General features: G+C 37.6%; 1 protein-coding gene across 1 annotated transcript; it reads right to left on the reverse strand.

Moving 5' to 3' along the window:
- Nucleotides 1-5,480: 5,480 nt before the first annotated feature.
- mapre1b (microtubule-associated protein, RP/EB family, member 1b) lies at nt 5,481-13,909 on the reverse strand. The gene is made up of 7 exons (XM_056250027.1): nt 13,804-13,909; nt 12,609-12,732; nt 12,352-12,497; nt 9,594-9,792; nt 7,513-7,619; nt 7,272-7,424; nt 5,481-5,866 (listed from the first exon to the last, which is right to left on the reverse strand). The coding sequence occupies exons 1-7, from the start codon at nt 13,840-13,842 to the stop codon at nt 5,816-5,818; spliced, it is 819 nt and encodes a 272-aa protein (XP_056106002.1). The 5' UTR covers nt 13,843-13,909; the 3' UTR covers nt 5,481-5,815.
- Nucleotides 13,910-14,598: the final 689 nt, after the last annotated feature.

Genomic DNA, 14,598 nt, shown 5'->3' on the forward strand with positions numbered 1-14,598 from the left:
AGAATCAACATTGGCTAGGCTTTTCGGCGAGAACTGAAGGATTTGAAATGTTAAAAGTGAAGCGGTGATTGTTATTACTTAACAGGTGAGTAAGGTATTTTGTTGAACAGATAAATTACCATATGTAGCTCTCTAACAAAGTTCATTTTAAAGCATTATCGATTATAAAGGGTCATATTAATCTACAGTCATGCACAGCCGAAGCACAACCAAAACAATGTTCTTCCGCAAAATGCATGCAGGAAAGTTACATAGTGTACCTTTAAATGGTATATTTCAGAAATATACCATTGAGAAATAGTCACAATTGTGAGATATTAAGTCTAAAATATGAGAAATAGTCACAATTGTGAGATTGTAGAACATAATATTTTGTTACATTATTAATACATTTTAAATTTTATTCAAATTTTATTTTACAAACAATGATTTATATAATTATATATGTTTAACTATATTTTTTAAGCTTTTTACTCAAAAGTGGAAACAGGCTTCTATAAAAAGTCTCTATGCTCTTCTTGTTTTTAGTAAATCTGTGAGATTATTTAGGCGTTTTTAAGCAAACACCACTAATAAAGATCATTGAGATAGTGAGCTAGCATGTTCATGTGAAAGAGACGAAAGCACACTCAACGTTTGCCTCAAACTGCCCCTGCACAAACACACCTGCTCGACGTGTCAGACCCATCAATCCACACATTAATAATTACAGCAGGATCTCAGCACCTCTAATTCCTCATTAATGAGGAGAAAGAGACAGATAACCCACACTAAACATTCACCAGCATTCTGCGCTGCACAAACAATAAAGAGCAGAAAATCCTCTTGAAACCAAACTCATATGAAAGGAAATAGCAAAAGACAGGACCTCTGATCATTTTGCCCCAAGCAAAGACACGAGTGAGGAGTGCGGCATTAAAGTTTCAACAACAAACTTGGTTCCAGTTGAAACACATGGAGTTTAAGTCCTAATCCCCGAGTCAAACAGGCATGATGGGTACTAGACAAGTCTCTCCAGCAGCCTAAGCCATTTCACAAACACGTATTTTTAGTGAATAGCTGGCACCGATGATGTTCATCATGCAGGTATAGGCTATATACAGTGTAGCCTACAGGCATATAGTTCTCTTATCAAGTTTTATTGTAACTGGCATGAAGCCCAGTTATTGTGTTAGCATGTGAGCGCTACATGCTCTGACTGGATGGCAAGTGCCTACGGGTTTGTAGCATGTTTCACACTCTCTTAAACAACCTATTTAACAAAACAGTGGTCTTCTTGCTCTTCCCTCAGTTTGGTTAAGCTCACATGCTTTGAAGTTTAGTCTGCATGAAAAGAGATGATCAGAGCGCTAACTGCAGATAAGGAGAACAAAAGGCCGGAGGTCTTGCTAAGTGAGCGGTGAAGCATTTCAGACAAACAGAATACAGTCTAGCCTTCACAATAAGAGTATATTTCTCCCAAAGAATACGCATATAGACAAGCAATAGATGTGATCAACGAGATGTGGATTTTCACTAGCATGCGCACAGGTGGTTAGCATTAGCCTGTATTGTTGCTTTTAGACAGAATATGATCATGTTGAAGAGCTCTACTTTGGTGGCTACAATGGTTGCGGTCTTTGGTGTCTGGGAGGAAGGAATGAGAGCCTTTTGTCAGGAGTATAACACATCAATTAATTGGGGGAAAAGACTAGCCCTTTTCCCAGGTACAGGGGAATTTTCTCAGATCTTTTGGCTATAACGTTCTGGAAAGGTTCTCTTAAAGTTATGAACAAATGTTCATCCAGTAATGTTAATATAATGTTCATTCAAAGTTATCTGGTCTTTAATAATGTTATCAAAATGTTAGAGCAAAACGTTCATGGGTCGTTCGTCTAATGTTTTTTAAATGTTACTACTTAGGCCTACAATTTGTTACAGGTGAACATTCAAAAGTAACGTTCCGATAATGTTTGCCAAGTAATAAAATTGAACATTTCCTTATGTTTTTTCTAACGTTCACCTAACCAAGAAAATAACATTTCGAATGTTCGGAGAACATTTAGAAATAGCATTTTCCAAACTTACTGGAAACTTTGGCCACAGGCATTTTGTGACCTCTGTAAGGGAGATAAATAACCTCTGTAAAAAAAGCTGTGCGTCCAGAAGCTCTAACAAAGCACAGAGACGGACAAATAAGAGAGATGGGCGACAGAAAACCCAGTGTGTTTGAAAATAGCAGCATTTCTTTTTTCTGATAAACAACAGCTGTCAGCAGCTGTGTAAAAGAACAGTGTGAGACTAAACTGAACAGGACAACGGCCGAAGCAGGTGAAATCACATACAGCAGATGTCATTGGGCAGTTAAACATACAGCAAAAAAAACACAATAATAAAAATTGGTCAAAAATACAGGTAAAAAAAGGGGTCAAAATTATACCCAAGTTATAGTCACAGTAGCCAAAACAGACTTGAGTAAACGTAAAATGTTTTGAATTGTACCACTGTTATTGTTAACTAAATCTAGATCTATTAAAATTTGTTTTTGTTAATTGAAAAAGATTAAATAAATTAAATATATTTATATTCTTTCAAATAAACTAACAAAATAAAAGTACTAAAATTACTAAAATATTACCTAAAAATATATAAAAGACAAAAAGAAATGAATAAATAACTAAACAAAATAAAATACTAAAACAACACTGCATTGTACTTTGTAATTATCAAAAAGTAATATTATTTCTTAAAAAAAGGAAGGAAACTTTCTTAGTTTTAGAAATGGCCCTAAATTGACCAATTCTACAGACAGGAGAGATTTTCAAAGTTACTGAAAAGAACTGTAAAGCTGTTTGTTTAATAAAAAAAATAAAAAACCTATTACCTGAAAATTTCAATACCTCAGCAGCTAATTTTACAGTTGTTTACAATTTGCCATGATGACCTAAAAAAAAACAAAAAAAACATGTAAGTTAGCCTAATAAATATTAAAAGTAAAAAGGATTTCCATGACAAGCATCCTCTGGCATGTAGGAACAGGATGTGACTTCCGAACTGTGTGTGTAGCACACGGGTGTAGCATAGCAGCTAAATTTCATCATTCTACCAACCACAAGCGTGTTGTCAGACACCAGGCCTGATGACAGAGAAACACAGCACACCTGTTTGGTCCAACACAGTTATTACTCTGTTATTCAGTTCCACAGCTGTAATCTCACACACTCTTTAATAACGGACAAACAAAGCTTGAGTCGTACCTGATTCTCCTCATGTAATGACTGCTTTATAGCAACCATAGTTCTCAGTGGCAAACCTAGAGTCAGCGACTGAAAGCAGCCTCTAAAGGCACAAGCATGTTCATTTCTAGCTAGGACGTTTCAGGATTTTCAGTCCAACTGTTTAAATAGCGTTGATCCCTACCGCCATCTAGTGGTGATGTCTTCTGACTGTCGACTACAGCCACTGGCTACTTTATTAGCTAGAACCGGGTGGACCCATTTTTGCCTTCAGAACTTTAATTCTTTGGGGCACAAATTCAACAAGGTGCTGGAAACATTCCTCAGAGATTTTGCTCCATATTGGAAGTAGCCATCAGAAGATTGGCACTGTGGTCCTATAGGGATGGATGTGGTCAGCAACAATTCTCAGGTAGGCTGTGGCATTTAAACGATGCTCAATTGGTACTAAGGAAAATATCCCTCAGACATCACAGCCTTTGCTGAGATTTGACATTATTTTTTAGTTATTACATGACAAATGTAAGTATTTCAAAGTTAGGATGACTTTCTATTGTTCAAAAATGAGGAAAATCCTATAAATAATGAACAGACACATCCAAAACAAATTCTAAAAAACAAGATGCTAAGTTATACAACTGCAAACCAACCCTCAACACCAGAAATGAAGACACCAACAGAAAGACATGTAAATACCGTTTTATTGTAAGAAATGGATTTCAGTTAAAAATGTGGAACTCTTAACAGCCTGCAAGTACAAAAACAGGGAGAGAGACGGTTTGGTCGTGGTGCGGGCCCCACTATGTACCTTTGCTACAGATTGTTCTTAAAGGCCACAGAGCATTGAAAGAAAGGAGGGAAGGGTGAATCACTGCATTTCACAGACATTACCTGCTTCCAAACAACTTCCTTCCACATTTTTACTTGCATCCACCAATATTTAGCAGTTCGGATTATGAAATTACAATGAGATATTTGTCGAAACGCAAGCTCAGAAATGTGAGTGTCACTTGTTTTCCTATCGTCTCCTATTTAGAACAGATATAACGCTGTTATATCCACCCAACTGCAGCAACATTTCTAATCCAATAAACCAAAAGAACCAGCAAAGAGGCTTTTCTAGCACAAATAGGCAAGTTCTTAAGGGTCAAGGTATTTCATAGCACCAATAAAAACTGTTTGCCGGCTTCGCGTGTGCTATTGATGTAAAATGCAACATTGAGAACTACACACCGAGAAAAATTCAGATCGACTGAGAATGACCAGTGCACATGAAAACAATGAAACTACACAAAGAAAGTCAGTTCGCACAGTGATCATAATCATCATGAATCTCCAAAAACAACAAATGAACAGAGATCATTGCTTAGAAGAAGCAACTCAAAGATCAAATCCAGAAAGCTGTTGTTTTTTTATAGAAAATGAACGAGTTTTCATCTAAAAAGCCTCCTTTAGTTGATATTTTTAGTGTTTTTTGCATTTGTATCATCAGCCTGACATGGTTATTTCGGGAATGGTCTTGAAAGAGTGCAATCTTTTAAAATAACTCAAAGGATTTTATGGATTATCTTGTGTGGTCTGAAATAATCAATATTCTGCTGCTGCTATTTCTACAAATAATAATTAAAAGAAATTTTTAACAGCTTGAATTAGCCAAAGGAGAGTGCGAATAAAGGATAGAAAAAAAGCATTAAATATAAGGCAGTAAAAACAGGAAGAAAACGGGCAGTGTTTGTCTTGTCAACTCAAAATTTGTCCTTGAGTCCACCAATGTAGTGGCTGGGATAATTCTTTAAAACGAACGCAATAAAATTAGAATAAAATATTTTTACTCGTGCAACTGTGGCGCTACAGTACAGCAGCGTATTGCAGACCAAAGCGCACGACTGAGTGTTAGTACATACGTCAACTCGAAAACGACGCTTCACTACATCCATGAAACAAAGAAAAGACAAACATCAGACTGAGTCCACTCCCTCCAGACAGTCTGTATAAGGCACAGTCACTGAGGATAGACTGGAGCGCTGGTGGTGACTGCTATCTGCCTTACGCTAAAGCAAGCACCAAAACTATGAGTGGAACCTAGGAAGTGAGAAGGTTTTTGCAATGAACTAACGCACGTTTTGTCATTCCGCCCCTTGGTTTTGTATCAGCAAGGTACGGTTCCTGAATGAGACATGGTCACAGATATGTATCACAGCAGTGAGGGAGGAGACGCCACCAATAAAACACTACAGACGATGTGTCCAAGACGTTTCAGAGACATTTAAAATAAGATAAATACATTTGCAGGTGTCTGAAGTTGCTAAAAGAGGAAAACAATATTAGATTGTATTTTACAGACAGGAAACACACTCTTCCTCGGAGCGAAACACGAGTATCGTGGCAGCCTGAGGTCTGAGGGCATTAAAACAGTTCTTTCAACATGATGTGTGTCTATGCATGCTTTAGCAGATGCGATGGGATTCAATATGGAGTTAGTTCGGAATAGTCCAAATGCATAACGGGATGTGTGGATGGGAAGGTGGGAGGTAAGTGACTGGAGAGGACGGGAATGGAGAGAGTGAGAGGAGGGTTTAAACTGCAACAAGTCACGAGCATTAGAACTCCTCCTGGTCCTCTGACTCAGCGTCTGGTATGACAAATCCCTCCTGAGAGAGAGCAAGAGAAGAAAAAAGGAGGAAAGAGACAAGAGAGAGTGAGTCATCTGATAACAAAAGTCTAGACATTTAAAGATTGATCCAAGAATGTGTTTTTCTCAACTCATTTTAGGGGTAAACCTGTTGTATGATGAAAATGTAGCAAACAGTAGAAAGATGGTAAACTGGAGACATGTAACGACACGCCAATATATTGTAACGACACATCAATATGGATCGATGCATCAATCAAAAGATGTGCGTTTATGCAACGCATACTAAAAAATAATTCCGTGTAATTTAAGTCAAATTTTTGTTGTGGGTGTTCCAATTACACTCTTAAAAATTAAGGTTGTTTATTGGAATTGATGGTTCCATGAAGAACGTTTAGCATGCATAGAACTTTTCTATTGCACAAAAGATTCTTTATAGAGGAAAGGTTTTTTGGGGAACACAAAATGGTTGTCCTATGGCATCACTGCAAAAACCCATTTTTGGAACTTTTATTCTATACTCTTAAAAATACAGTACTTGCCATTTTCAGAGATTTCAATTAAATATTCATGTTATATTTTGGCTGCATTTGTGAGTAAATAAAACTGATGATGTAAAATAGGCACATAAATATCATAAAATCAAATCGTAATCGTATAGTGGCATGTCTTGACGTTTCGCTGGCTTAAAGGATTAGTTCACCAAAAAATGAAAATTCTGTCATCATTTACTTACCCTCATGTCATTCCAACCCTGTAACCCATATCGTTAATCTTCCAAATAGAAATGAAGATATTTTATTGAAATCTGAGATTTTTTTTTTTAGTTTGTTCTTGTGCATCAAGCTTCTGTTTATTTGCCGATCAATGTTTATATGTGAATAAAAGCCTAAATTCAATCCATTCATCATATAAAGCGATTTTGTCTCTTCGGAAAATTTGGACTAAACTAATTCATATGGATTAGTTTTACAATGTCTTTTTGAAGTGTCAAAGTGGTAGATGCGTAGCTGTCAATGGTGGAACTGATATCTCTCAAATTTCATTTAAAATATCTTTGTGTTTTGAAGATTCACGAAAGTCTCACGGGTTTGGAACGACATATGGGTGAGTAATTGATGACAATTTTTTTTTCATTTTTGTGAGAACTAACTCATTAAAATATTGAGGTCCTACACTATCTCAGTGACCCCCATGGTAATAAACAATCACTTATGAAATATATTAATCATGGCTGACTACTAAAAGCGCATTCCTACAAAAGTCATATCGGCCAATGCATAGCATGACATAATACTGTATCATGAGGCAGATGACAATACGTATGATAACATCACTTTTCTCTATTAAGGGTCTAATCAGAAACACAAGTCAGAGAATACTGTTAACATTTTTTAGTGAGATTGCAGTTGTGTTGGACTCACGTCTGTGGCATAAAGAATATCCACAATCCTCTGCAGGGTGGGGTCTCCTTCACCATCCTTCTCTTGACAGATCAGCTCAATATTCCTCAGTTTGCCAAAGTAAAAGTCCCGCTCCTTCTCCATGTCCTGGATCGTAGACTTTAACATATTTAACTGAAAGTAACCAAACAAACATTTTAGTAGTGATGGGTTATATATCAAACTAACATAATGATGTGAGAATGTACACAGTATAACAAACCTCTTGAATAAGCTCTGCCCTTTCTTCATCGCCACCTGCACCGGGTCTCCGCGCAGAGCTAGGCACCATCTTGGGTGTTACCTTGGCAACGGCTGCTCTCTGTGGTGCTATGGGAAACAAGCAATCACAAAAAGTATTAAGAGACCGACAAATGAGTTTCGGTTCAGTTTTGGGTTATGCAGTAAGCGCGCTAATACTATACTTCAGCTTCCACACCCAGCACGAACCCTTGGATATGTGCCTAATAATAGCGCACATAATCTTCGATTACTTTATAGCGAGAGTCCATGTAAAGTTGCTACTAACATGTTTCAAATGATAAGCCATATTTGAGGTTGATGAATGAAAGGCAAACGTTTGGCTTTCCTACCCGGTTGACATACTGTAAAACCGATCTGTCCCTCACAGACTGCGTGACTTCTAGTGGAGTTTTTTTTTCCTTGCGAGTTGCGACTTACTGACTAATAATATTTTGGTTGACTAAGCCTCTCCTCATCGACTAACGTTTAGTCGACTATTAGGGGGAAGCCCTACTACAGACACTAAAGAAGTTTAAAACCTTCATACCGATTACAGCTGCTGCTTTGGCTGTCTTAACAGGAGTAGACTAAATTATATCTAAATTACGACAAATGCACTCAATGACAAATGCAGAAAAGTTAGTATGCGTTCATGACCTCAAGGCTAGATTATTGTAATGCTCTACTGGGTGGTTGCCCTGCAAGCTTAATAATCAAACTCTAGCTTGTCCAAAATGCAGCAGCTCGAGTTCTTACTAGAACCAGAAAGTATGACTATTTTTTTAGCCCATGTCAACACTGAATTGGCTCCCTATTAAACATCACATACATTTTAAAATCTTTCTAATTACTTACAAAACACTAAATAGTTTAGCTCCCTAGTACTTGAGCGATAGCTCCCTAGTACTTGAGCGAGCTCTTAAAGCATTACAGTCCTTCACGTCTATTGCAATCTCAAAAAGTTGATAATATCTAGATTATCAAAATCAACTGCAGGTAGTAAATAATTTTCCTATTTAGCACCCAAACTCTGGATTAGTCTTTCTAGCCTTGTTCAAGAAGCAGACACACCCTGTCAGTTTAAATCTATACTATAAACACATCTCTTTAACCTGGCATAAACATAACATATTATCAATTTCTATTCAAATCAGTCTACAGGAACCAGAACACTTCCCATAACACCCGATGTACTTGTTACATCGTAAGAAGAAAGGCATCTAAGCCAATATTAGTCTGTCTGTCTCATCCTTATCCCGAGATTAGCGTAGTTAGCCGGATCCGGTCCATATCCAGATCAGATGGTGGACCTGCACCTAGACACGACCACAACACAGCCCTGAATGTCAACAGAGACCATGTCTACTAGACAATCCCTTGTGAAGGCCTCGTCGACAAGACAGATCCTCAGCAGAGACCACAAGAACCAGACAGGTCCTCCCCACAGACCCTATTGGCCAGCTTCGGCTCCATACCGGCTTGATGAATCTATCTTCAAGCAAAAGGAACAGGATGAATATTTGAATTCTACCAATCCCGATCTAAATTCTGACTTGCGATGGAGCCTGAATCATAATGGCACAGTGTTCGTTCGTTGGCCAGAGGAGAAGGAACAAAACGATCAGGTTTCCAAATGAATATCTTATTGAAGAATTTATGTAAATAGCCATGAACACAACACAATGCCTGCAGGATATTAATAAAATGGAATAAAATTATTAATGCTAATACACACTAAAAAGTTTGGGGGTGGTAAGATATGCGCTTTCTTATGTTCACCAAGGCTTCATTTATTTGATCAAAAATACAGTAAAAACAGTAATACTGTGAAATCACAATTTAAAATAACTTTTCTATATATTTTAAAATGTAATTTACTCCTGTGATCAAAGTATGAAGGGGTGAGTCATCTCACTGACCCCAAACTTTTGATTGGCAGTGTAGTTCTTACACTGAACATTTGACCTATTTGGGCAGATGTATACAATACGCACAAATATTTCTAATTCTAAAATACTAAAACCCATGAGGTTTTTAAACACTTGATGCAAAGTGACCAACCTGCATTCAAAATCTTCTTGGGCTTGCTGAGGGCAGGCATGGAGGGGTTGGGTACAGGCATGGTGTCCTGGCCCTGTCGAGCCTCCACTGGGTCATAGTCTTTTCCATCATAGTTGGCATCAAAAAACTTCTTAAACCACTGAACAAATTCAAAATTGTCTTGAAATTTGCCCTTCACCAATTTGTCAACGGGGATAATCTGATGAGAAAAACGCATCCGGATATTATTTCATGGATTTATCAGGTATGTGTATTAAAAAAAAAAAAAAAAACTGGAATACAACTACATTTGAGGACGTTATGCCATTAAAAACACCAAACAGAACTGCAAAATCAGGACTGTTCCAAACACATGGAAACCCACAAACACCATAAAGTCACAAGCTTGAGAAAAAAAGCCCTCTGTGTGCTTCTGCATGTAATACAGAAATTACACAAACTTTAAGTTTACAATGCCTATATACCAAATTACTGAGAAGTAGGCCTGTAGGCCAATATTGTACAACAACCTTAATTAAACACCAGACCCTGCCAGACACAAATCAAAATCCTTTAAAGTCCCTGTAAAGTCAAAATTAAAGGTGCCCTAGAATGTTTTTTTTTATTATTATTTTATAATGTTAGTATGTTTTTTAGATCAAAAATAGTCATAATTTAGAAATAAAAGGCATTTTTCCTAGCCTGATTTTAGCATCTGATTTGAACGCTCTGTTTGAAGGGGCGTGTCTGCTGTGTGTAACCGGCCTCTGCTGTGATTGGCTGACATGCTTGCATATGAAATAGCTATGTATTACATGTGAAACTCTCTCGAATAATTTTACTACAGCTATTATACGTTTTTACTATTACAGCTATCGAGATTAACGAATCGTGAGATGTTTTTAAAGTATTTAGATCTATTCCCATCACATAAAATGTTGCCGTGATGAGCATTGAGCAGATGACAGTGTGTTGATCGCGAGATTGAAGATCTAATCATTGCAACGCAGTTTCTGCACTCTCTCTAATGCTTTCACCAATGCAAACACGATCATGTAAATAGTAAGAGCTAGTTGTGCAGTGTAACGTGCGTCATTGAATTCATAACGAGTTTGGCAAGTGTCCAGATAAACTCGTGCTGTGGAAAGATTGTTCTTTGATCGCTTTCTGTATATGTGGAGATTCGCCTGTTTTTCAGGGGTGTTTTTCAAAAACGAGATTTAAGTAAGAAGGAGAAAACAATGGTGTTTGAGACTCACTGTATGTCATGTCCATGTACTGAACTCTTGTTATTTAACTATGCCAAAATAGATTCAATTTCACATTCTAGGGCTTTAAGTATGTGTTCTGAGTTTGTCACACCACAGAAAAATGTGTTATTAGTCACCCAGCCAAATTTGAATGATAAAAAAGCCACCAAGTAAATAAAATTAGCTATCAAAATCTTGAAAAAATGAGCAGTATAGGCTCTATGCACGATCGCTTCCGTGTTTTGTCTGAGCCCGCCCAGTTACATCCGGTGCTGCGTCGCGAGCAGTTTTTGCATTAGGTGGAGATAATGGCAAATTAAACTCGCTGTTTACAAGAACTTCCAGCGGTTAACGTGAATGATGTTAACAATATTGTGAGGCAGTTTGCAGTTACACATAAAAATAAGAAAGAGAAGGGCATTCAATTATATATTTCGAGCTACATCGACAACTTTGAGGGCGAGTAATCTCTCATATCATGCGAAATCCGACTAGCGAATCAGTTTCTAAAATTGTTGTCTCGTTTCTGAGAAAATGAATTTTATTAAAGTTTGGCCGCTAGTACACTTCGCTATGCGGAGGTAAAGACACTGGCTGAGATTCTACCGGAAATACGTCAGCAGCGTTCATGCATAGAGCCTATTCTCTGCTCTCAAACACTGGGGTCGTGTCCGCTGGCTGCGCTGAAACCACGCCCACTCACTGCTACTGCTTTCGGGACGGGAGGATGAAGGCCGAGGCGGGAGATAGTCGGTTCGTCCCCGTTCACCAGTAACAGCGGATTATCAGTGAATGCCAGTTGTCAACGACAAAAGTTTATAAAACGATCCCGTGTAAAATGATCACAACAGAAGCGGGTTTTGGCGGTTCCATCAAGGTGGCTCTTCACAAAATTAATCCACCTCTTCTTGATGTGATCGTTTTTCGGAAATGAAATAAGGACACCGATCTGTTTTGTATGTGATCGCATCCAGGTAGTACGCATTTCCGTGACGAAGGCATAGCTAGCTAGCAAACTGTAGTGTAGGCTGTAGTAACTAGGACTGACAGTAACTCGCGATTGAGCGGCAAACTGGGCACTGAGGATAGACTGGAGGGGCTCAAGGGCTCCAGTGCGTCAGAGCCCCCGTTTTAGCCCCGCCCAAAAAAATCCGGAACACAGCAATGGTGAAAAACTGTTTAACTCCATAATTCAGTTCTTCACAGTCTTTGTAATATGTTTTAGCAATACATTTCTAACACTTATAATGTGTTAAGAATTTTTTTTATTTTTTTATTGCCTTTACAGGGACTTAAAAAAAAATTGGTTGTAATGTTTGAGACTCGTCAACAAGATATAATTGTCTCACATCTAAAATAAAAATACCCTATTCTAGGTGAATATGATTCATGATGAAATTTAATAACATTTAGTTGTTTGTTGCTAAATTTTAAAAAAAAAGTCTGTAAAAACTTCTGTTTTTCTGAACCTGACCACACAAACACTGGTTGTACAGACAAGCTTGAGGAAAAGAAATTAAGCAACTCACTTTGTCAACTCCCATCCTTTTGAAGGCAGCCTGTAATATCTTAAAATTGTGTATGTATTCATGCTCTAACTTTGCACCAAATTTAACTTTCTTCAGAGGTATGCAGCCTGGGAACAGCATGTCCATGAACTGGCAGTAGGCTCCACCTGTAGGGAAAATTATAACACTTCCATTACTTCAAAACATAACCATTATATTGTACTACAAAAGAGCATACAGGCCTTACTACAAAAGAGCATACAGGCCTTACAACTCACCTGAACATAAAAGCTCGATCTTAGTGAAGTTCATCTGTAGAGACTCATTGATCCATGCGAGCATGTCATGGCGACTCAGATTGTCGCTAGTCACTGAGGTGGAATATACGTTCACAGCCATTTCCTAAAGATAAATGAGACATCATGATGAGTAACCATGCGAAGACTGTAAATAGTTAGTGTGGAAACTAGGGCATTATAATATCAATTATCATAATATAGATAATTATCATCATATCGTCATAATAAGATAATTATTCAGTTGAAATATCAATTTTACTTTAAATGATGTTCAAATATCATACATTATCCATGCTGTAATATAAAGACACATAAGCACTTCAATGAATGTACTGTTGTGCATTTTATCACATGGGTGACACAGGGAGTGTACCATGAATATTTAATGTCGGATTTCGCCTCAACATTTCCTCTTTCCATCCATCAACCAAAACACACAGAAATAGTCTTTTCAGTCAACTAATACATTGATATGTAACAGAATGAGCACCATGAAGATACTAATGTGCCTAAACCTAGTCAGTGTAATATACTGGCTGTAATACATCGTACTGGCAATACGCCAGAATGAGTCTCAAGACAGCTGAGCAGATGCTGAGAAAAGAGACAGCAGTAATGTCAGTCACTCTGGCAGACAGTGTCTTAAAACATAGTAAACCAAACCCGTCTAAACTAAGCACGTCTGATTCAAATGCTCCTTTGACGCCCAAAATTGTTTTTTTGCTCGGCAGCTCGCAAGGTTTTGAGACACAGCCCTGAGTCACACAGCGCCTCAGCTGCTCATCCACATCCAGGCCTCGCCTTCCCCTCTATAACCCTTACAAACGGGGGTATTTACAGACACTTACTACAAAGAGTAGACGCAAATGAATACACGTATTTGGTCAAACTGCAAATACGACCTCAAAGACAGCAGGACCGACGAAATATAAGACAAGCCAAGCAAATGCTTTGTCCCATAAAACATCAGAAACAGCAGCACCAGCTTCCGTTAGCGACCGGGGCTAAGCGTTCATTTCAGAGCATTCGTTAAAATTAAACAATTTCCAACGGGCATAAAACGCTTTATCTGCGCTGTCACAACATAAAACTACATCTCTGTGTCTTTATTTTATGAAATAAAAGAAAATACATGATATCTAGCGGCATTTGAGCTGTCTCAGACGAGTTTTACCTCTTGTTCGCCGGCGCCTCTTTCTCTCAGATGGATCATGCGTCGGTTTGTTCTTTGGGCGTGTTACGTCATTACGTACACATACGTAGGGAAATACTGTGGCAAATCCTTGACAAAATAAGAGTCTTTCTGTCTCACCCATAGACTGTAAAAAAGGTCTCACCGCTTTTATTTTTTAGTAAATTGAAGCAATTATATTACTAAAATGTTAGATAGATGGATAGATGGATGGACGGATGAATAAAGGGATGGATATATAGATAGATAATAGATATATAGATGGATGGATAGATATATAGATGGATGGATAGATATATAGATAGATGATAGATATATAGATGAATGGATAGATATATAGATGGATGATAGATATATAGATAGAGGGATATAGATGGATCGATGGATGATAAATAGATGGAGGATATATGGATGGATAGAAGGATAGATGGATGATAAATACATAGAAAGAGATGGATGGATAGATGATAAATACATGGATGATAGATAGATAGATAGATAGATAGATAGATAGATAGATAGATAGATAGATAGATAGATAGATAGATAGATAGATAGATAGATAGATAGATAGATAGATAGATAGATAGATAGATAGATATAGGGATAGAGGGATATAGATAGATGGATGGATGGATGGATGGATGAATGGACGGATGAATAAAGGGATGGATATATAGATGGATGATAAATACATGGATGGATGGATGGATGGATGAATAGATATATAGATAGATATGAATGGATATATAGATAGATGATAGATATATAGATGAA

This window comes from Rhinichthys klamathensis, unplaced genomic scaffold (genome assembly GCF_029890125.1).
Source record: "Rhinichthys klamathensis goyatoka isolate OS25496 unplaced genomic scaffold, OSU_Roscu_1.1 h1tg000066l_1, whole genome shotgun sequence".
NCBI lineage: Eukaryota > Metazoa > Chordata > Actinopteri > Cypriniformes > Leuciscidae > Rhinichthys > Rhinichthys klamathensis.